Source organism: Eimeria acervulina, genomic scaffold, assembly GCF_000499425.1.
Source record: "Eimeria acervulina Houghton genomic scaffold, Eah_scaff306, whole genome shotgun sequence".
NCBI classification, from domain to species: Eukaryota; Apicomplexa; class Conoidasida; order Eucoccidiorida; family Eimeriidae; genus Eimeria; species Eimeria acervulina.
The window spans coordinates 1-23,798 of record NW_013547739.1 but is presented as its reverse complement, the minus strand read 5'-3'; the positions used below and the strand labels follow the sequence as shown (position 1 = coordinate 23,798).

At 49.0% G+C, this 23,798-nt stretch overlaps 4 protein-coding genes across 4 annotated transcripts; 1 reads left to right on the top strand and 3 right to left on the bottom strand.

Moving 5' to 3' along the window:
• Positions 1-833: 833 nt before the first annotated feature.
• Positions 834-2,725, bottom strand: EAH_00032010 (leucine rich repeat protein, putative; the record flags this gene model as incomplete). The annotated part of the gene is made up of 6 exons (XM_013392352.1): positions 834-1,276; positions 1,381-1,549; positions 1,649-1,739; positions 1,985-2,050; positions 2,203-2,426; positions 2,534-2,725. 6 exons carry the CDS (start codon positions 2,723-2,725, stop codon positions 834-836), a joined length of 1,185 nt encoding a protein of 394 aa, XP_013247806.1.
• Positions 2,726-4,716: 1,991 nt separating this feature from the next.
• On the bottom strand, positions 4,717-6,940 carry EAH_00032000 (glucosamine--fructose-6-phosphate aminotransferase (isomerizing), putative; the record flags this gene model as incomplete). Its single annotated transcript, XM_013392351.1, has 2 exons — positions 4,717-5,325; positions 5,627-6,940. 2 exons carry the CDS (start codon positions 6,938-6,940, stop codon positions 4,717-4,719), a joined length of 1,923 nt encoding a protein of 640 aa, XP_013247805.1.
• Positions 6,941-13,340: 6,400 nt separating this feature from the next.
• EAH_00031990 (Multi-pass transmembrane protein, related) lies at positions 13,341-18,758 on the top strand (the record flags this gene model as incomplete). The annotated part of the gene is made up of 10 exons (XM_013392350.1): positions 13,341-13,371; positions 13,760-13,922; positions 14,054-14,138; positions 14,430-14,552; positions 15,038-15,157; positions 15,662-15,803; positions 16,182-16,439; positions 16,596-16,678; positions 17,675-17,758; positions 18,558-18,758. 10 exons carry the CDS (start codon positions 13,341-13,343, stop codon positions 18,756-18,758), a joined length of 1,290 nt encoding a protein of 429 aa, XP_013247804.1.
• A 3,989-nt stretch (positions 18,759-22,747) lies between these two features.
• Positions 22,748-23,757, bottom strand: EAH_00031980 (ubiquinone/menaquinone biosynthesis methyltransferae, putative; the record flags this gene model as incomplete). Its single annotated transcript, XM_013392349.1, has 1 exon — positions 22,748-23,757. A coding segment is annotated over one exon (1,010 nt), but the record flags the coding sequence as incomplete, so codon positions are not given.
• Positions 23,758-23,798: the final 41 nt, after the last annotated feature.

Genomic DNA, 23,798 nt, shown 5'->3' with positions numbered 1-23,798 from the left:
GACTAATCGTGGCCCGACTGCTCCTTATTACGAAAGTATACTACGGTAAAGAGCAAAACTGGGACTGAGCTCAGTTTGACATGCGTTCTGGAACGAGCCAGTTTGTTGTTCCAAGCTCGTTCATCAGGCTAACGGGAAAAGCCATTGCATTTGGGCAATAAATTTCACATAGCAGATACTTTTGCACGCAAACTAAAAATCAAGTGGCATCCTTGCTTCGCATATTCGCAAGGAGTGATAACAAGCGCAATTCCCACAGTATCTCATTCATCCCCCCACATGGATGCACTTTCTGGTTGTTCAAGGCTCTTGCAAGCCCTCTTCTATCGCCTCCCCCTCTTCACATACGCAATATTTCGTGCATCTCGCTCTGAAACCACTTCCTTTAATGTAGTATTAGAGCCGTCTTCTCTCTCCTGCTTGCCCTTTGGGGTCACGGTAGGAACACTATCTGCAGGTTGAGTTGAGGGATTGCTTCTCCAGTAATCTTTCTCATCTTTTATGCCGGCACACTTCGCGACGCTTCCTGAAGAGGAGCTGGCGTTTGCAATTTTCAGAGGACGGATCGACCCAACAGATATCTGGGTGCAAGTGCAACATCTCAAGCTCTCCCCACTGGAGCTGCTGTGCGCACACGGAGCTGCCTTTCTGTGGACGTTATGCGTTCTGAATTCCGGTCCCGTTGTGCTTTGGTAGTCCTGGGTGGGAAGGACTGTTTTGCATGGAGACAGCTTGCATTGTTACCTGGAAATCCTTCAGGTTTGCTGCCTGCCCTTACCATCACCCGCCGTTGTTCCAAAAGCTGAGGAGTGTTATCCCCAGTTTCCCGCATGTCACCAAGGGCACTCCGTAATCCGTTGTTTGCAGTCCCCGGCAGTACCTGCTTGACACTCCTCTGTAGTACCCTCGCAATGCTGGGTAGGGCAACTTGCTGCAGGTGTATGCGCGTCGGACGAAGAATAACCAACACTAACTGGTATTTTCCGTGCTGTGTCCGCACATGTATGCGCTGTAGGCGAAACAGCTCGCTTCATGACGGTGCGCAACCCTTGGTTGGACTCCGAATGTAAGCAAGAATACGAGTGGAAATGCCGACGATCCTCCGCCTTCAGTGCATGCCCCTTGAGGCATGCGTAATCACAAACATCGGCATCCGAACTCACGGAAGCATCCACTGTGCTGGTATATGGCAACTCGGCTCCGCCCCTAGCCCGTCGCATTCTGTTCAAGCGTCCCTTCATCGGCTGGTGACTTGTTGAGCACAGAAGTGCAGGTCCTGATAGAGCATGAAGGCATGCAGACAACTATGCAGTTATGACGCCATCATGGTTTTAACAGTGACTCTCAAAAGAAGGGAGTTTAACGAAAGCGCCTAATTACCATCTGGATGTTGAAGCGTTTCCCGGAAAGCTTCCACAGTTGCCACGGTGGCGCGGCCGCACGCTTCATGCGCCGCCCAGGCGTCTACTGCCTCCCTCACTTCTGGTGAGACTGTGTGGCCGTTAAGCTGGCGAAGATTTGCGCAACAAACTAGCGCAAAACCCTCAGCCTGAATAACAGGGCAGCTCACCACTAGACAGTCGTCAGCCAACGAGCATAGCTACGGAGTAAACGACAGAGCGCAGCGGTGTGTGCAAAGCAAACTTACAACGTTGCCAAAATTGCATAGAGGGTTTTGCCGTAAATCCAAGACCTCGAGGGACTCGAATGTGCTCAAAGGAGCGAGGCCTTTGAATTCGCTGAGCCGCATCAACTAGTATATCAATAGGCAGAATCGCATCCCACGCACCCCCACTGTGCACGCAGCTTCAGACCAGATCTTCCACTCCTCGTTCAATCGAATTCTCACTAGTGTTTAGTTACGGGTTCTGCGGATAATGCTAGATGAACAAGTGGAAGGCAGAGAAGTGAACAGAACAGTGCGTCTTTCTTGTTCTACTATCTGCATGCATCTACCTCATGCTTCGCATTCAGCCTCTCTTACCTTATTTTGTTCCTAGCTAAATTCAGCTCACGAAGCGTAAAACGCAGAGGAGTATTGGAAAGATTTCTGCGGGGAGGACAGCAACACCTCCACAGACAAAATACGCCACTCGAGGGTTGTCACCCGGGACAGAGCTGCTGTTTGCCAGATGGGCATAGCTGCCAGTTGCCAAGCCGCGTGACGTCCCTTCATCCTAAGCTCACACTAATCCTTCTTACATTACGTTTGTTAGCTGGTTGCCGCTAATGTCCAACTGGCGAAGCCGGAAGTGGGAGCCAAAGTTAGTGATGGTGTTGATGCGGCAGTTGCTCGCTCGCAGTGCTTGCAGATGGGGAAACGGTAGCGAATGACCATCCAGCGAGACGAGCAGGTTGCCATTCATGTCAAGTTGCGTCAGGCATTCGAAATCTAGAGCCGCAACTTCGCCTAAAGAAAGCTCTATCTGAATGAAAGCAGTCAATGACCCACGGTTGTGCTCGAGGCTCAGCACAAGAATACTGGTCTCTCTAGGCGGACCGTTCGCCCGGTTTGTGAAGAACAGCTGCTCACCTTCCTGATGTTACAGTTCGAAAGATCTAAGGCTTTCCATTTCCGGGCTGAATTGCCGTCAGCCAGAAGAAGAGCCCTCAACTTGGTAGCATTCAGGATAGGGCCAACAGCGACTCCTCCAGCGCTTTGTAGAAGGGCCGCTACAGAAGGAACCTCCTTTTGAGAGAGCAGCCGCGTCCTAGGCCCAGACATTGCTGTTGTTGTATTGGTGGTCCAGGGCGCGGGAGGAATAGCAGCAATGCATTGCTGTTGCACCTCCGTGCCAAGGTTTTAAAATTGCCCTGTTCAGGCACTCGGTAGCATTTCGAAAGTACGCTTTCAAGATTGACAATGCGGGAAACAGAAGGTGAGGAAGGCGGTTGGGGGGGGGGCCGAACGTGTTCTGTCCGAGGCCGTGGCTTGTAAGGCCCGTAACCTTTTTCGTCGCATCCGGGGGTTGAAATACACTGTAACTTGCAGTAATACGTAATTTGATACTAATTGCCCCAGAGACAAGAGAGACAGACGTAGTAGAAGCGGCGGCCGCATGAACCACCCATCGCTAAACAACGGGCCACAAGCAAAGGCCGCTGGTTGATGCTCATCAAGGTGCGTGCCCTTACCAGTGAAGGTGTAAACTACATTGTAGCATTCATTTGTTTTAGATGATACAAAATCCGTCCTTTTCTTTGTTTGTATTTCAACAGACTGTGTCGGCAGCAGCTCGTACAGAGTTCGCAGAGCCTCTCTGCTGCCGGCGCCGTGCAAATGAATGCTTTTGTCTAGCGTGTTGTTCACTAAACACCTATTGTAACAAGCCAGTTTCTTTTGAGGTGAGGGCGTATTAGGAACCGTGTGGGTTCGCTGCACGAGCTCCGAGCAACTCCTGCGAAGGATATGAGGAGTTTACACTAGCCTTCATTCATGGGCAGTTGGTTTCTTTCTCCACCCGTGCGTTTGCTTTGTTTTCACTATCTTCAGCCGCCAGCAAAGGTCTTGCTCCCGCAGGATGGCTCACAGCAGATATGTTGCCTCCAACTGGGCTATCCGCCCATGCTGCTGCGGGGTGAACCCGCATAATTATCCCGTCAGATGGCCTGCCAGTAGTTTAGTTGTCGAATGCATACTGCGTAGCACCTGCTTTCGTGGTTTCACACAAGGTATTGGCTCAATCTGCTACCTTTCCCTCAGCAACCCAGCCACACCCTCAACTAGGTAACCATCTACCTTCATAAACCATCTTTGCAAAGTGAGTACCATTCAGCCTCGCCCATTTAGGCATACAAACAGTGCTTTCGTGAATTCCATATTTGTGCACGGGAACTTAATGGTGTGCGCAGCCTGGTGTGATCCAGAATCTTCCGCGTTATAGCAAGTGTGGCTACCCCCTGCGCTCAGCAATCCACTAGCAAAGTGCTTCGTTCTGCCTTGTCTAGTGTCACTTTGTTCAGCCATTTTATGCTTAATGGGCCTATCGCGAAGATATTTAGACGAATAAAAAGTGATCCGCCATTATGATCCGCCCTGCAGCAGCTGAAAGTGGGTAACTAGGCAAACGAGCTGAATTGCACGAGCAATGTATGTTCCACTCGGTATGCTGTGTTTTGCGTTGAGCGCACTCACAGGCAAAATACAGGCATCCTTTGCGCTGTACTGCGATGAAAACACGCGTCTTTTGATGGTCTGTACCTCTGCAGTGAAGTTTCTTGCTGGGAATGCAGCCACATGCCTTCTTCCTCCATTGTGTCAAACGTCTCTTTCGAAGTATTCGAATCTAGATGCAGGTGACCGACCGTTGGAGTGGATGGTGATACATGCAATGTCAGTGGAGCAATCATCCTTAGAATCCCTATGGATTCCCTTGACAGATCTGCTAGTCAAAGAAGAGCAACTGAATACAAGAGCCGTACTTTGCGTTGCTCACAACTGCCGTTGGCGCACCCTCCTCCAAGCAAAGTGCCGCGTAGACTAGCTATGGGGGCAAATTATCACCCACAGACACGCCTATGCCCAGCAAAAAGGTGTACGTAGCGACACTAACGTTGCTATTCCTGACTTTTGCGAAACAATACGATTACTTCGGAGGACTCGGCGGTTGCACACTCAACACGCGTGAACACCAAATTGACTTCACATGATAACAGCGCTGCGCGAAGCACCTTAAAAAGCGTCTGTGGAGCCTTAAAAACTGGTCGCTGCTTAAACTAACTGACTGTAACTGTCTTGGCGAGACCTCTTGGCTTGTCCGGATTGATTCCCCTGGCAACGGAGAGTTCGTAGGCCAAGAGCTGCAGAGGGATCGCTGCAAGCAGTGCCGTGAGCGGCCCATTACTTGGGATAACAATGTAATCGTCAGCTACATCTTGCACGAGCTCCGGGAAGTCAGTTAAGCAGATGAGATACGCACCTCTAGCCTTCACCTGCTGAGCAGCGTTGAGCATAAGTGCTGCGTGCTGGTCCCCAAGGACAATCATGACTACAGGAGTGCGTGCTTTGTCGTCGATCAGAGCAAATGGCCCGTGTTTCAACGCTCCGCCAGCAAACCCTTCTGCGTGGATATACGATATTTCCTTAATCTTCAGGGCACCTTCGAGAGCAACAGGGTAACCAAAGCCTTTGCCAAGCACGAACAGCGTCTGCGCATCCTTCAACTTCTCTGCAATCCGCTTGCAAGCCCCATGGGCATTCAGTGTCATACCCGCATAAACAGGAAGCCGATGAAGGGCGTCCAATAAAGCACTGCAGCGATCTGAGTACTCTTCGCTCCGCAGGTTCTGCCAAAACCAGCTGGATACCAGGGCAAGCACCGTCACCTGCACAACAGAAAACGAGTAACGCCCACTTCACTGGAGAACGAGCGCAGGACCTAGGAGTTCGGTCATGCACACCGCATGCCTGCAACACGTTGCTGCATACTGGTGTGGGCATACAGGATCGAAGACAGCTGTACTGCAGGGAACCAGGATAACTATATAACTATATACGCCAGACAATATAACTATAGTCTGGCGTGCAGCCCTAGCATTAATTCTTCATGCAGAGGAACCGGTCAAAGAAAAGAAGTGGCTATTCAATATATTGCAGTTGTCAAGACTTCGACGTTATACAGCTTACCTGGGAAGTGAAGGCCTTCGTCGACGCGACAGCAACTTCTCTGCCGGCGTTAAGATACACCCCGCAGGAGGTCATGCGAGCGAGGAGAGAACCCACTGAATTAACAATTGAAAACTTCCTCACTGCATGTTCATCAGCAATCTGGCAAGCACGAATAGTATCCAGCGTCTCCCCTGATTGGGAGAGCAGGAGAATTCCGGCGTCATGTTTGGGTAGAGAGTGCTGCTCCAGTTCTGTAGCATCTATAGCGCGCACCTGGTCGAAACAGGCCAGCCATTGCATAAGCTGTTCCCCGTACATGCCGGCGTACAATGACGTACCGCATCCCGCAAGCAGCAGATTGCGGATCGCTAGCAAGTCTTTGTTTTGGTCCAGCCCCCCTAACTTCACACGGTTCCCGTGGGCCATTATTCGGCCCCCATAGTTGAGAGCGCGGGCCAGACTCTGGGGTTGCTCAAATATTTCTTTAAGAGTCCAGTGGGGAAATGGGTCTGGGGAGGTTTCTACCGTTTCTGCAGAGATGCGGTGCATGTCGCGTGACTCCAGGAGCTGATCAATGCCCTTGCTGGTGACGATCGCTATTTCTCCATCCTGCAGCATGAGGTATTGGCTGGTGTGCCTTGCCAAGGCGGCTGGCTCGGATGCTATAAAGACTTGCCCGTCACTACTGCCAACAAGCAGTGGTGAACCGTTGCGGGCAAGCACTATGCGATCTGGGAAGTCCTTGTGAATCACGCAAAGACCCCAGGTGCCCTGCAGCTGCGAGACACTCTCAGCTACAGCTTCTTCAAAGGACAGCCCGAGGTCGAGCTTGTATCCTATGAGATTTGCAATAACTTCCGAGTCCGTTTCCGTCATAAACAAACAACCCTTGGCTATTAGGTCCTTTTTCAACTGTGAGAAATTATCGATGGTGCCATTGTGTACCAACGATATGCGCCTTTTCCAGTCCATATGCGGATGCGCGTTCGTGTCCGTTTTTGCACCATGAGTTGCCCAGCGCGTGTGGGCAATCCCTATATGATGCCCACCATGATGAGCGGCGGCTTCCTTCTTCAGTAGCTGAATGCAGTCGCTGGTTGTACCTCTGCTCGCGAACTTCGTTGTGACTAGCTGTCCATCATTCGCAATGGTTGTCATGCCGCAGCTGTCATACCCCCTATTCTGGAGAATTTCAATTCCTTCCATCAGCACTGGCTCCACGTTTCCCGTTCCAATATACCCTACAATGCCACAACAGCGAGCGTCAGACTTGTCTCTGGATGCAACGGACGTTGCAACGCCTGCTGCCGCCACGACGGCACAAGCCCCCATGATAATTGAACAGTCATATTTCCAGCTGTACGTATTTTGTCCCGAATCCCAGCTTCGACTTGATGGCGGCGGGCTCGACAGTTGGGAAGTCGATCGTCTAGCGGCTGCCACTGTAGCAGCAGCAGCGGAAGAATAAAGCCTTTTCTGATAAAGAAAATAGTAGTCACCACCGCTTCTGGTCCTTTGAGCGGCTGCCAGTCTTCGGTAAGCTCGCATGACACAGGAACAGGACGGATTCATCTTGATGTGCTCGTAGAGAGCGTGTTCTCAACAGCGGCCACGGACGCAAAAGATGAGGATACACACAAAGGCGTGCATGCAGCAGGCCCTGCAGCGGGCGGGCTCCTAACCCTCGCAATATACTTCAGCGCTGTATTTGGGCTCCCAAGTAGAACAGCAAAGGCACATGAAAAGCCAATCCCTTCTGCTCACAACGTGGCGAGAACGCCACTGCTATTCGTCTGATACAGCTCAGGAAGAATTAAACCCACTCTGAATGCCTAGGCCGCAGCCAAGACACAAGAAGGAAGTGCATATTTCTGGCAATCCGTGGCGCAGCATTGCAGGCATCAGTCACACACGGGGAAGGATAGGAGCGGTCAGCACCCCATTGTCTTGAAACAAAAAGCCGTATTTTTCATGTAAGCATGCCTAATAAAATGTGGTCATATGAACCGTTAGATAAGAAAATGCTTCGTGGAGAATGAACGGCTTCCCGTGCTGTGGTAGGTCGACCGCTTGGCTGCCTGAGGGCTCTGCGAGAACAACGCCTCCGTCCTACGTCACATCGCGTCCCCCTTAGCAACCTATTGAACTAGTTCCGGGGGTTTTGTGGTGTTATAAACACTAAAATGCAAGGCCTTTCAATAGCCTTCGTGGACCCATTGTATTTGGTAAGGTAAGGGGCTACTTCGACTCGTCGCCGGCGAATTCCGCAGAATGGTCTGTCCGAAGTCTGTACATCTGCTTCTACTTGCATGCTGGTTGCCTAAAAGCGGCCAAGTAAGTGTTCAATAGTTGTCTACAGTGTTAGCGCGTGCAGCAAAGGAGGGCCGGTAGTCCTTTCATGTGGGGTTGCCCTCCAGCACCGGTTGCAGCAAGGCGCGCTGCAAATTATGAGGCCCTCTCCTCCCGCACCAGCCCCAGGCCGTTGGGCTGCTGTGCCCAGGGCAAATGGGGGCTGGAGGGTAGGTCAGTTCCTTTTGGGCATTCCATTCTTGCATACTCTCCAACATGGCTTGAGTGGTGCTGGTACGCATGTGTACTACCGTGCAGGCCGCCTACACGAGGCCAGGTACGTGTTTAACAAATGTCGACATGGTTAGCGGATTCGGCAAAGAGGGCTTGGTTGCCCTTGCATGGGGGGCTGCCTCGCAGCGTTAGTGGTAACGAGGTGCGGTGCAGCTTACGACTGGCCCACACCTCTCCGCAGCAACCCCAGGCCCCCGCGCGCTGTACGCAGGGCGCCTGGGGATGGAAGAGTCCCCAGGAAGTCCTCGGCTAAGTGACCTACGCGCGTTGCACTTAATAGCACAGCATGGTTCATCAAGGCAGAGGACTGAGCTGCATCCGACAGCAGGGCGGCCTGGTGCGTAGCAGTGACGAACGCTGAGGGCGCGCTGAACTCGAAAAGGAAAAATTAGATACTCTCCCAATTTATCAGAACCTCCGTGCTTTTTCTTCTTGCACGATGGAGCTTGAACAGGATCTACAGTCTACTGCGGGCGCGACCAATGGTTGGGTGCCTATTCGCGCTGACACCAGCACAGTATCTGTATCCCAAAGAGCGGAACATGGTATTGCAGCAAGAAAAACAATTCATCATAAATACCTTTGCTGACCACCCAGACATGACGGGTGCCGAAGTGCGGGCTCGGTGGAGGAGTTTGTTGGTACTCTGAAGTTGTATTTTCGCCTTCACAGTGCTCGCGAAGAGCCACAGCTTCTACTGGCATCTTTGTCATTAGAAAGGAAGGCACAATAATATTGGTCCCCAGCATTGCTTGTGCCTCCCCTACTAATAACGAAGGGTTCCAATTTCCCCGGAGCTCATGCGGAGTATGACAGCCTTCACGAATAAGCTGCAGCTTGACTTTATTCGCGAGTCCGCAGGGGAGTCGAGCATAAAGCCAGGTTTTGTCAGTTTTGCCATAGTTTGCCATGGCAAAACTGGAAAAACCTGAACAAGGGAAGTTATCGATGAAGCGTCTCATCGATTCGAACTACTTTACCTCATGAATAGCCTCAGCGATCTATTCATTGTACTTCTCTGGAGTCTTCTTGCAGATTCCAATACATTCCAATGACAGGCGTAGGGCTGTTTCCCATACCTAAGCTCGCAAAGTACAGTAATCGTGCACACCCTTTAGGTCAATGGATGCACCCACTGAACTATAGCACACACACATCTCAATCACGACGTCTTAGGCCCAGTCAACCAGGGATGGACAATGGAACAACGAGTAGCTAGCTTGCTATTCCTCAGTTTGCTGTCGGTCTTCCAACGCCTTCATCAGTTGCGGCTAGCTAGTTGCCGTTTCATGCTGCCCGCGGCAAGCAGCGCCTGCTGCTTTTGCTGCTATTCAGGGAACGACACCCTTGGCAATATACGCTGCTCGCGAAGGGGCAAAGGAAGGGCAATTGATGCGCATACAATTTATCAATATGTATGAAATTATAACATGGGAGAGGGCGGGAGTAATAGAGGATGCTTTGGCGTGTGTTGTGCTCGAGGCCATGCAACTGTTATAGGGGCCAGCTGCTGCTGCCTTCGGGTTGCTGCTGTTCCTAACCTATTCGGTGCTGCTGCTTGCCACATGCCTAGCCTCTTACAACTTAAGCTCCCTAATCGTACCAGCAATACAAGACATCCTCTTGACACTTGTCTCGCCTTTTGAACCTGGCGTGGGGGGGCCTCCAGCACTATTAACTGCCGCAAAACAAGTTAAGCTATTGATGGGACACTACACCGAGAAATATAAGTTACTGGCCAACAGAAGTCCGACGGCTGAGTCGGAGCCGCTGTATGAGTAGCTCATCACAACACTGTCCCGTGGGAGGAGGCAATCTGTAACCAGCTGGGCCGCGGGGGAAGCGAAGGGGTGAATGCGTGAATGTCGCCGAGATGGTGAAATGCCCGTGCGTCACAGCAGGAAAGGAGCGCCACAACTACCGCAGTAGCTGTGAAGATATGGCAAGGCATTCAAAATAATCCAGGTATAGAGCGCATGGTATTGGAGATCTGGGCGCCAGCCTCCGTCACAAAAGGCGATAACGGGCAGCAACAAACCCGGTATTCAGGAATTTGGGGATGCTTGCCGAGAGGGGACTCTGCTTCTTTTGCGACAAGCTCAGGCAATACAATTCGACCATTCATCGGCAGGGAAGAGCTAGGAAAATGGAAAATGGTATTTATAGCACCGTCGTCAGCAAGGCCAACAGGGAAGCAATGGAAACGCTGTGTCCGCCACGGCACTTACGGGGAAATGGCGGGGCAGGAAGGAGACAGCGCCACAAGGGCTCATGCTGCTCGAGTAAACTCTGTGCCTAATAAGTTTTGCCTTCATAATCAAGAGGTGCGAGTTTCAATTGATACCGGGAGTAAAGTGCACCTGACATGGCGCAGTCCTCGTGGATGTTGCAGCTGGCTGTTGGCATTTATGCCCGTCCTTCAACAGTGGAGCCATCCAGAGAGACGTTTTACCTGCTTAGGAATGTATGAAGGAGGCGAAATAACTCAAGGCCGAAGTGAAAACAACTATTGAGATGCTTGGCAATCACTGTCACCCCCGGTGTGTTGTTCTTAGTGGATGCAAAGCGCATCAGAGGGCAAGCAGGCCCAGTTCTACCCTGTATTGATCCATCTACTGCGCAAACAACGCTCCACCGTATGTCGAAGGTGTAACCGCTACATGGAGATGCCATCATACCACAAATGAGGGCTCTTGACGGTTCAACGAATTTCCGATACTTCTTCCACATCGGAAAAGGGAAAGAGTATCACTGCAGAACGGACCAACAGACGCATACTTTGGTCTTGGAGACATGCGTATCAATGCGGATAGGTCAGATTAGAGACTGGAATGTGACCTATCCGCGTTGACAAGCATGTCTCCAAGAATAAAGTTGGTTTCCGATTGTCGGTTACGCACAGGCATCTTCGGGGTGTCGTTGATGCACCGCAAGCCCCGGCGTGGGCAGCATAACTTTGAGCGGCCTGAAACTACTGCAGGCAGTTGCTTTGCCACGGGTTAAGATGAATCCATATCTATCTACATGCCCAGCTGTTCTTTGGCTCTACGTACTATCAGAGAATGCTCTGCAGCGTGAAACGTACCCAAGTCTAACTTGGTGCCGCACCCGACAAGCCATCCTGCTTTGCATCTTGTTTGGCAGGCATGACCCCCGCGTCAGGTATTCCTCAATGCTGTACACTGCCGCCCCCCCATATTGTATGCTTGCTTAGGTTGTGATCTCCACAGTACAGCGTGGCTTTCAACCCATGGTTGCTGCACAGCGGGTGTCAGCAGAGCAGTTTCCCACCCAGTTGTGTCTGCCTGGCGAAGGCATGCTTTTGACGGAGGCAGAAAGAGCTAATATTTGCGAAATTCCGTGTCTGCTGTCGATTATTCCTATTTATTTTTGCGGTGCGCCGCCCGCCATCCCGACAGGGGTCTTTTCGTCGAGCATGCCTAGTTTGCACTCTTCCTGCCGCCACGCGAAATCATTTGCTGGAGCCCAGCGAAGCGGCGAAGATGGAGGGGCGTTAGCCGTGCTGGACGATGTACTGGTACATGCGTGGGTATTAGCAACAGCCACGTATGTGCTTGAGGATCTTCCACAGTGTTGACGGTACTGGATGCATTGAAATTCGGATTCCAAATGCTTCCGTGTGGAGTTGCCTTGCTGCAGGAGGCAAAGCAGGAGGTGCTTCAAGCCTACCCATCAGCGCTAGGGCCCTTGGTCGCTGTGCCCAGGAAACCTGGGCAAAGGTTGGGAGGCCAGCTGCCTGGGGGGAATTATTTTCTCAATTTTTGAATCTGCTGCCGCTCACAAAGGTCCTATGATGAGGTTGGGGCACGTTACAACTGATTTATACTTTTGGGGAGGGTCCTCAAGGAGCAGAGGGTTTTAGAAACCTGCACAAGTCAAAATACCACTATCGGAAATTTCCCAAAATACAGCTAACCTCCTTTCCAGCACCCAGGAATCGTGTCGGCAGCGGCCCAAAGGCTTGGAGCTAGTACGAAAATCAGATGGCATCTTCTGAGTTGCAACGCAGTTCGCTGCAACTCTTTCTATAGGGCCAAACCACATGCAAGCGTATCCAAGCCTGGTTTCCATGCATGCAATAACACTGGAAGAAGTTGCTGAACACTTGCTTGTCCCTCAGTAACTAACCTGCATCCAAGTAGAAATATACGGACCAACTTCAGGCAATTTGCGGACCAACTGTCTACAGACCAATCTTCAGCTGTGGCTTGGAGTTCCCTACCGACTGCATGGGACAGAGGAAGCAACTATTATTTGGACCATCTACTAGAGAATCTAAATTTACAGTTCAGATGGAGTGAGTGAATCTAGAGAAAAAACTCGTGGAGTTGTTTATTTGTTAGTACAGCAGCGGAAGAACAACCAGCGCTGGCAGGTGTCTATGCAAAACTTCCAGTGGAAACCCAGGCAAAGTGCAGCTACTTTCCCCACTTAAAAATGCCATAAATGCTGGTATCAAAAAAATAAAAAAGCAGGTCAAAACTTTGGGAAAAAAACGAGCTGTAACACAACGCAGTGAATGGTTTACCGGTTCAGCCTACGGGCGCAGCTGCAGAGCCCAGCACCCCTGTGAGCCTCCAATTCAAAGAGAAGTTGAGGGAAGAGGGATTAACCTATTAAAAACCGCAAACATTGTATATGTGCACATAGAGTGCTTCTTGGATGATTCTAGAAAGGTACAGTCTTCAGCGGTGTTCGGGGCTGCCTGAGACCCTGGGCACACTGGCGGCGGCAAAAAGCAGTTGTACTTGCTCTAAGAAGCCCCAAGTCTTTAAGTAGTGCATTATAACCTTTGTAGGTCAAGTCCGTGAAGGAATATTGCAGGTTTCGTTCGAATCTGTTCCCACGAGGAGCTTGTGCTCAGTTCTTTTTTGTGTAGTTGCTGCCGAAGAACCCACTTCGACCGCCTTCCCATAGTCAGCGGCTGAAATTGCAACTCCGACTTTGTATTTTCTGGTCTAAATTTATTGAATAATTTAGACTTCAATCGCAGGAGAGCTAGTTGTGAACTTCAAACCCAGCTGAAGTACTCCACCGAGGCCCACAAGACAGCGGCCTCCTCTGCCGCACGACCGCGGCATTTTCTCTACCGCATCAAAGAAGCTCCTCTGACGCTAACTAGAGGAAAATGAGTTATCTCTTCCAGCCCTTTTCCCTTGGTGAGTTCTGCTGTCTTCTGGGGGTACTTCCTTCCGTTGCACAGCCCCCTGCGCGGCTCTCCGTGCTGCTTAAGCTGGCACTGGGCGCCACAGGCGCCGCACCTGTGCAACAGAGCAACTACTCCTTTGCTCCTCCATATATAGTAGCACAGCTCATATGATCCTCACTGGCTGTAGTATCATGCAGGACCCTTAATTGGCTCAAGCGGTTATACGGGCAGCGGGTGGTCTACTCCTGCATGTGTGCACCACGCGGAGGGGCGGCACACCACCCATAGTTACCTCTAAATGCGGCACACAGCCTTTTGAAACAGTCGGTTTCCGCCAGTGATTCAAGTAACAGGACGCCCTCAGGATTTACGTTGTTTACTACGTACGCTGTCTGTAGGCACCAATGAGAGTATTGAAGATACCTTCATCGCGCCTCCTGACAACGTACAGGAAAGCCGCGACGCAATGGAGGAAGTGGAAAGGTACAAAGTCAGCAGAAACAGCGGTAGCAGTTGCACGACAACACTCTCAGTAGCGACAGCAGCACAGCAGCTGCAGCGGTACTTGATTATGCAATCTTCCCTTTGTGGCTCTTTCCCTGTGCCTTGCCTCACATTCAGCGTAGATACAGTCTCCATAAGCTCCTCCATTTGTTTAATCTAATTTGTGATGTTGCAATCTGTGTCCGTAGGCGGCTGCTGTACGACGACTTTCAGAAATGCGGCATTTTGCCAGAGTCTGTTGTGACCTTGCCTGAGCTGCTGACCCGTCTGCGCGTGAGCATCCTATTGAATGGTTATTCATACCGACATCATCATGGATAACAACATTAGTTTAGGCTCGTTGCTTTGTTATGTGCTGTTGTGTGTGTAATAATGCATTGTTGTAGAAATTGTGTTAACAAAATATTGCTGTGGTCTATCTAATATGCGCATGCAATGCATTATATTTACGGGGAAGAGGTCTCCTCAGCTGTCCTATCATGTACGCCATCCCAGCAAGTGCCGACTTTCGCGCTTGTATCCCTCTGCTGCTTGTCTTTATTTGCCCTTCCATCCCTTTCTCAGACATCTGCGCGCCACTATGACGAGGAAATGCTGCGACGCATTTATGCTGCCCTGTCGTCATTTAGGGGACTCAGGGAATCATGTATAACCGGCCGCATCTTTATAGAGGCGTACATGAAACGCGTCAGTCCTCTTCCTCCTTTAGCCTTACACTTCTTTTTCTCCAAAGCAAAGCTACTCGATGGGGGCATTCGAAACAGAAACGACACATCTGAGCCCCAAGCGTACTTGAACCCACCCATATACGGCAGGCCCTGACATTAAAACCCAACCCCTTAACAGGAATCCCAGAGTCTGTCCCTAATCCATTAGCAAATAGAATTTCAACGGTATACCCGCCAGCTTCACCTACCAGTAGATTCTAATTTTTGCCATATTTTAAGGCATAGGCTTTTTTAATCTTAGAATCTATAGCTAGAAATATACGAATGTTTTCTGTAACACATATGCTTATATATATGTATATATATTATGCCAGTACAAAGACTGGCCACATCGCTCAATCGTCATACCAGACCTTCGCGTCTGGCTCAATCGTCAGACCAGACCTTCGCGTCTGAAGCTATTTTTAGGAGTGCGCATACGGTGCTGGGTTTGTTTGGCCTCAGCGGCGGGAACTGCTTGCGGTGTTGGAATCGGCCCGTGGGGAGTTGGACGGGGCGGAGTTGATGCTGCAGCAGGCAGAGGCGCATCTCTCTAGCCTTTCGATGGACCCAAACGCTTCTTTGGTAAGGAGGCCTTTGAATATATCATTGTGAGTCGCGGCTCTTGATGGTCGATGGAAAGGGGAAGGGGTTTGCTTCTCCTCTTGTCTTTCTCTCACGCTTTTGTCGGTCTTCACGTCTGGCGGCTTTCTTGCCGTTGTTTCTCTCTCTTCTCCTTGAATATATTATTTTTTCCTTTTCTTTGCCTATGCTTTTGTCTTTTGTTTTGGCTTTTGTCGGGCCTCCTCTGTATGCGTCTTCTTTTCTTCTTCGTCTGGCTGTTGTCCTGCTTCTGTACTTCCTTCTCTGAAGCATTTGTAGATCATTAGCAGTTCGGCCCATCGAACTGAAGTGCGTCAGTGTTTGGTGTTCTATAATTGCTGGACTGCGGAGTCAAGAGCAGCTTCTGCAGAACTAACTAACGGGAACGACTTCTTTGATTACTGCGCAACAAAAGCAATTGTGACAGTAGCAGTCACATTTTTATGACCCATATTAAAAGAGCTTTGATGTGTTTTTCCCTTCCAGATAGAAGAGAGCAAGCTTACTGCTCAAGTCGCCTGTCTCCAGAACCTGGACTCTGGAAGCCCGGCCGCCGCGGAAGGAGGCAAGTCGTTTCTGCATTTGTCTTTGTCCCTGTATTCTCGTCTGTTTGCCCTTATCACTCTGGGTCTACTCCTGCCTCGTGGTTTGCTGCGCCCCTCTGGTACCTTCCCCTGCAGCTGTCTCTGCTCTCATTCTTTGTGCCTCGCTCTGTTTTCGTACTTTGTCCATATGCGCACTTCGTTCTATGTCCTTACCTGTATATCTCTCTCTGTTGTATTTGGCTCACGTGGGCTTGCTAGTTTATTTCACTACTTCTGCCCTGCCGTGTTCACCGCTCGTCTCCTGTCTGTGTCTCTCTCCCTGCGCCCGTCCCTATAATGGTGCTTGCGTCTCTATGCCTTTTCGTATGTGCATCACCTTCCGTATGAGGCTTGCGCGTTTCCCCGCTTCTCCAGTTGGCTAGTGTAGGTGTTTATTTTGAGTTGCCGCTGCTCCAACTCAGCACTCCAAATCAGTAGTCCTTGGGGCGTTGCCTTGCGCTCCACAGACATCTTCAAGGTGCATCTGGAGTGTCAGCAACAAGTGATAGAGACGGCAGCAGTTCGCGTGGAGCGCGGCGTTTGCTTTTACAACGAAGTTTTTTCATTTGAAATTAGCAGCAGGGAAGGAGACCTCCGTCTGTGCCTCATCAAAGTGGACCCAAACTCCGGCAGAGAAGAACTCGTGGGCGATTGTTCTGTCCTTTTGCAGGACCTGAGCGGTGAGACAGCACAGTGCATTTACTCACTGAGCTCTACAGGCCTTCCGTTTTTTGTATTGTTATCCTGATTTTACACCATTGCTGGCCGTCGTGCGTATGCTTTCCTTAGTACTCGTTCTGCTCTCCTCCAGTTTGCCTGCTTTGGGCCTGTTGCAGACCAGAAGAAGAGAGAGTTCGTGAAGGAGATCTGGGGGCACGCTGGCGAAATTGTTCTTTCCTGTCAGTGGATATTCTCGAAGGTAAAAAGGAAGAAGATGCATTTTTTCCTCTTGTGCATGCACTTGGGCATCTTGTTGAAGGCCAGCGACCTCTCTGGGATTCCAGGGAGGAGGGTTTCTTAGCTTTCTACGTGCTTCCGTACATATGTCGTTTTTTACGGCAATGCCCCCCTGCACATCTTGTGTGCACGCATGCACATGGTTCCTGTAATCTACAAATAAGAGCTGCTTGTCTCTGTACGTAATGAGAACCACGAACAGTGTGCACGTAGTAGATGCACGTGTGCTTCGGCATGTCTAATGAGGCGTCATCTGCATCAAAGATAACGTTATTTGCATATGTACATACAAACGCGCATACGCACACACGCGCACACGTCTTTTTGCATTATTATGAGCTTGGACGTAAAGTGGCCTCGCTTTGCGCTCATGTGTAAGTGCGCTGTATCTATTAATACGCATATATTTGTTTATTTATTTTATATACGCTGGCTTGCTGATTCCAATGCTTTTGTGTAGACCATCATAGCAGGCCTCTTTATTCACGTACTTGCGTGCAATGAGGGTATATGCACGCATGCTTGATGCTCACACGAATTTTCGCCTGCATGTATTGGTACACACTTGCGCACATACACAGGCGAAGAATACTTGCGTTTTCTAGCATATGTAGGCGTGTTAATATGTCTTCGTTTGTGCACGCGCAAATGCACATAAAATGTCAGTTGGTGCATGCATGCACATATGCAAATACCTCTGTTTGGGTGTATACGCGCCAGTACGTTTCCACGCATGGCTATCCGGTAAAAGGAAGCAAACCCATATTTGGATAGTAGAGCTAAGGGTCTGCTTCAAAGAAAAGCTGACCTTTATCAATTTTTGAAGAAGGGCATGCTTCCTTGTTCATGCGTGCCCGGGTGTGTGTTCACCTTGGCCTTCCGGTTGCTTAGCCCTTCGTAGCTCATTTCTCTCATTTCCTCTGTTTGTTTCCCTCTTCGTTATTTCTTTTTTTCTCAGAGAGCTCTGTATGAGCAATACCTTCACGAGTTCACAGTTCGCCGCGAAGCAAAAATACGGGAACTGTCGGACTACCAAGAAGAAGTAAGCCGTTTTCTGCATCGAAGTTTATTTTTCTCAGTCTGTTTGCTGGTCTTTGTTCCTTTGCATGTTTGTTTTTCTGGTCATTTGCCTTTTCTTTTCAATGTTGTATTCTATCTCTGCAATTGCGTGCCTTTGTTCTACTTTGCTTTGGCTGCTGAGCTACACGGAAGCCAAGGCAAAACAATGAGACACAGTCTTCTGATTGCGCATTTGTGTTGCTTGCTTGCTTTTCCGGGCTCCTGCCCGACGTATGTTGCCTGTAATGGATACGTACAAGTGAATTGGCATTCAACATGGTTTCACGGATATAAATATGCACCTCTGGGTTTGTATATTTCGAAGAGAACGCGTATATATATATCTTGCAATAGTTTGATGGAGACAAGCAGGTATTTGGCTAACTACCGGCTAGTCCTTCTGTTTCGCTGTTAACAAACTGCCTTTGCTCTTTGTTTCGTCTCCACATGCATGCCTTTCGTCTTCTCTGCTTCGCACTTCGCTACGCTCCAGGATGGCTTTTTACCGTTTTAATCTGTCTTGAAGCAAAACCCATGCATGTTCTGCACTTGTATACGCCGACCTCCTCCTTTTCGTTTCGTTTCTCCTCAACTTACGCATCTTGTGTTTTCTGTTACCTCGCTGGATTATATTTTTGATGAGCTAATGTGCGCATTGTTTCATATGCTCTTGTAGCTGTCTTTCCCTATATGCGGTGTTTCGTTTTTTGATGGATTTGGGCCATATCTTTTTCTCTCATTTTCGTTTATTTTTTCTTTTGATGCTCCTATTTCGCGAACAGCTGGACAAACTCAACAGGCCCTTCTGCATAGTGGACTCTGGGGGAGGAGGCATGTGGAATTGCGTAAAGGTGATTCCTGAGGTTTTGTCGCGTCAGATGGAGGATCTTCGAGAGTACCTGAAGCTTCCAGGTTGGCTGGTGAGCCTGATGGCCTGCATCGTTGCCCTAGATGATTTGAAAACGCAAGCGCACATGCATTGAGGTTTTGATGCCTGTGCACGTATATATGCAGATGTATCTTCGTAGGTAGGTTTGCTAGGTATACACTGGCTTATATCCTTTCATACGCGTACATGTGTATGCATCGATATTAAGCGCACATGTGATGAATATGCAATGCATCCATGTTTTGATTTTCGTGTGTGCTGAGATGCTTGCGCACAAAAGCCTACCGACGTCCATGGAACTCTGCAGGTGTGCGCGTGTGTAAGCACTCAAAGTGTAGAAGGACATACAATGTGAATGTTGCATTCAGTTGGTGTCTTCTGCTATCTCCTAGTTTTTGTCAGTCCTCCTACCTGCATTTGCATCTGCCTGTGCCGATCGCTGCTGGAGGAGTCTTTTGTTGATTTGCGCGAGCATTCTGTTTAAATATCCATTTTTCCACTAAAATTAAACAGATAAAAGCGGAAGAGAAGAAGATGCAGAGAGCAGCAACACAAAAATAACCCAAATGGACATGTATATCCGTTTACAATTGCAAGGATGCTGATGATGCAAATGGAGCACTATCTGTTGGATGATGCTCATATTGCAGTTACGGATGCTATTAGTTTTCCGTTTCTGCTTGTTAGTATTCCTCTTGTTGCTGAAATAGAAGACAGGAAAGGAGAAAACTGACACTGTGTTTTCTGCCTGCAGCTGACAAGCCAATACGCCGTAGCCTTGACAGTGTTGCTCTCCAGCGTCGCTGGACATTCTCGCGCCGTTTACCTCGATCAGTGCATTGCTGCATTTATTTTTTGGAATAACTTGAGTAAGAAACAACACAAACGTAGCCAAGTACGCCTCGGAACTTGCTTAGAAAGACCGGAAATGGTGGCGCCTTGAAGTTGGTTTGTGCTTAGAGCTTCTGCATTGCAAATAACGTCGCAGCACCTTAGATCTGCCCGCAGCAGCTAAAGAAGCAAGTGAAAAAGAAATGAAGTGACAAAAAAAGCAAAGAAACAGGACACGAGATAAACACCAACAGACAGAAAAAAGTATAATGGTAGCGACGCCACATATGCATGCCAACGAACAATCCAGCAAACAAAATGCAAAGAACACCAGTGTGTGTTAGTTTGCTTGTCTTTGGGCTTTCCTCAGATCCGATAAGATGGACATTGGGGCGATATTCCTTCTTGATGATTTCTTGCGTAATGTCCGCTTCTTCTTCCCCTTCATCTCTCGCACATTACCATGTTATTTTCCCATCGGAATATTCAAGAACATTTTCGCACTTTGCTTTGCCTGTCTTATTGTGTGTTCTGTTGTCCTTTTGTGCTTTTTTTCTGTCATTTGTCGGTTTTTCTTTTTTCGTTGTTTTGCTGGCAGCGGCATCCTCTTCGATTTGTCGTGGATGAAAGTCTATTTCAACGCGTGGAAGCTAGGTAGGTGCATTTCTGTCCCTCACTTCTCCTTAATTTGCCTGTGCCTCTTTATTAAAACAACGAATCTCGATTATGGCTGTGCATGCATGCACCCACAATTTCGGTTAATGCACAGACGCATCTCTCTTTTGCTTCTACATGCATCTGCCGTTCCTGCTGTCTTTAAAATGTTTTTTTTTTCTCCTTCTGGCCCCACTCTGCCTTCTCAGTTGCAGCCCTACATGACGTGTTCCGATTTTTCTGCTGGTGAAAATCGGAAAAGGCCATATGGGGGCTGCTTATCTCAAGCGCCTTTTTTACTCGTTTATATCCTTCCTGCCCTGTAGCATGCATCTCTGCTTATGTGCCTCCTCTCTTCTGCTCCCTTGCATATATATTTACTCTTTGCACTTTGCGTCCGTCACCTAATTGTATCCTCAGTCTCGAATGAGTATTCATCTATTTTCTGTCTTTCTTTGTCACTGCCACTCCTTCAACTTTTCATTTTGCTCTATTCACCTCCACCATTACAGCGACCCCGACGTCCTGCCTCCATTATATCCTATTAACTTTTGCCTATTGCACTTCGTTCTTTAATATAATGCGTTTCATTATATTTCGTGTTATTGTGCTTTGCTGTCCGACGTCAATTCCTTTCCTTTTGTTTCATTTCGCTGCGTGCCTTTGCATTTTGCTCTTTGATGTAAACTCGCGTTTCTTTCCACTTTATCTTTTTTTTGTTCTTTGCTCTTTGCTGTGGTTCTATTTTTGGTATTGTCAGGATCTGTTGAAGCCGACATGCATGACATAACGAAAATATTCACAATCTTCCTATGCATATGGAAGGTGAGGAGTCTTGGTTTATTTTGTCTTTCCTTTCATATCGATTACATCCTTCACTTTTGTGTGTACATTTGTGCCTACCTGTACATGACCCTGTTTTCAATTGTTTTGTTTAGTTTGTCCTTCGTTTCGGCCGGTGTTTACCCTTTCCTGTTGCCAGGTATACTGTTTTCGTCTTTGCTTGTTTTGGGTGTTTTTTACTTGCTGCTTTGCTCTGACATCCATTTTGTTGCTGCTGTTGTTTGCTGCGTCGTCCTTCGCCTTGCTGCTTCTTTATCTCTTCTCTGTTCAGTTGTTGATGTGCTGCTTGCTGACGCTTCATCTGCCTCTATCTGCAGGTTGCTCTTCTTCTTATTAACTGGAAGTGCCGCCACGATTTAAACGCTAAAGTAATAATCTTTATTCGAAACTCTAAACCCTGAACCGCTAAAACGCCCTAAAACCCTCATAGTCCAACACCAGACCATAACTGTTATGCATATATGCACTAGAATAATATATATATATATATATATATATATATTAGCTCATGTTAAAATGCATGTTAACAAGAGCTCACATGCGCATCGATATATACGCATATATATGCATATATTTCTCTCTCTCTCTCTCTATATATATATGTATATATATATATATATCCATGTGTAAGTACAGGTGTTATGCGTTGAGGTGCTTGCCGCAGCTAACGTACGGAAATAGCTTTAATTCGACGGGGTGTGTATACGTGGGGGGGAGGCCTGTGGATGCCAGCGAGTTGCCAGAATACAAACAAACAAAACAACTGGGAGCATCAGCTGCTGCTGCTCTTCCTCTCATGAAAGCCTCTCACGATATCGCCGCTGGGGCCCCCATTTTCTTGGTAGGGAGTTTCCCTGGAGCTGTCTTTGTTGTTCTTGCTGCTGTCATTGCTGCTGCGGTGATGCTGTGGCTGCTGTTGAGTGTATCCGCTTGTTCTGTGCTTCCGATACGGGGTGTATATACAGTCCAATCTCTTTGCTTGTTTTTCTTGCATTGTTTCCTTTGCTCGCAGCCCTCTCTAGGTTCCATGGGAGTCTCCACAATGTTAAACTGAGGTGCACATACACCTCAGTTTGTGGGGTGTACCTACACCACAAGTTTTTACAACGCCTCACGGTGCTTCCATCGGGGGAGGCATGCCGAGTAGTAGCTGCGATCTTGGCGGAGTCTTTATAATTGTTTTTATTTGTAGAGTTCCCAATAATAAAGTGACAGCCTTAATAGAAAATATTTAAATAAATCTTCCCATTTTTTGTTGCTTCCTGGAGATATTTGACTTTCTCTAGACACGAAGCGTTATCTCTCTGGCGAGATAAGAACGCAAGTTTTTCCGGTGTACGTACAGCGGGGACAAAGAAAAGCACAAGCAAATCACAAAAAAGAGGGTCACTGGAGCCCCCCAGAGTTTGCTGTGACCTTGAGGGGCCCCCATTGTACTTCTCGCCAGACGGGGGCCTTCCAGGGCCCCCCTGCGGTTGATGCTGCTGCACAGCCAGTCGATGATCCTCCCGTATGGGATATATTGCAGCTGCTGCATAGTGCAGCAGCAGCAAGCGCAGAAGCAGTTGGTGCAGCAGCAACAGCAGCAGCAGCGACTGCAGCAGGAGGTACTTCAGCATCAGCAAGTGCAGCAGCAGCTGATGCCGGTAGCAGCTAATGCAAATAGCAGGCGCCTCAACAGCAGCAGCGTTGAAGGAGGCTTTCATGAACGCAGTAGGTAGCCGAGTATATTAAACTTAGGTAGGGGGGATATTTTTAGGGTTTCTTATGCGCGCAGTGTATTGCAACCACACCACACGTCATGGTGCTGTAGGAGACATGAATAAATCCCTGCTGCTGCAGCATATGCCCTAAATGCTCTGCAGCAGGGAAGCGACGAATAGACTCTGCGAGATATTGATAAGCATCACGATCCCCAGCAACAAAATGCCCTAACAAAGGTAATGCAGTAAAGGAAAACAAATCATATAGAGGCTTTATCACTGGGGTGTCTACGGGGGTAAACTCCAAACATAACAGACGACCCCCGGGCTTCAATACACGCGCAGCCTCACTTAAACCCCTTTCTATATTCGCGAAGTTACGCAGGCCAAATGCAATTGTTAGCAAATCAAATGAAGAAGAAGCAAAGGGCAGACATTCACCGCTTCCGCGCACCCAACGTAAACCAACAGGCCCCACACGCCCAAAGTCCTCCGGTCGAGGCAGCAAAACCCCGCTGCTGCTGCTGCTGCTGCTGCTGCTGCTGTTGCTGGGGCGCATCATGTCTATTAAAGGAGCAGCAGGAAGGCCCCGCTCTGCTGCTCTCTGCATTCCCACTTGCAGCATTTGTTCATTTATATCGCACACTGTTACCTCAACACCGCTGCAACCCAGTACTTGCTGCTGGTCTTGCCCTTGCTGCTGCTGTTCCTGTTGCTGCTGCTGTTGCTGCTGCTGCTGCTGCTGCTGCTGCTGCTGCTGCTGCTCTGACTGGGTAAGCTGCATCAGGGCCCTGTCTATCAACCGAAAGGCAATATCTCCAGTACCCCCAGCTAAATCCAACACTGTAAACGCCTCAGCAGCTTGGGGGGCCCCCTGGGGGCCCCCTTCAGATGCATGTACCTCTGCACCTCCTGTGGGGGCCCCCTGAGGGGCCCCCTGAGGGGCCCCCTGAGGGGTCTTGTGGGTGCGAAGAGGCGGGAAGTTGACAAGTTGAACGAAATGGTCTTTCCATATTCTGTGGAGTCCAAAGCTCATTAAATCATTCATTAAATCGTATTTCTCTGCAAAAACAAAGAAAGCAGAAAATGCATGCAACAACAAT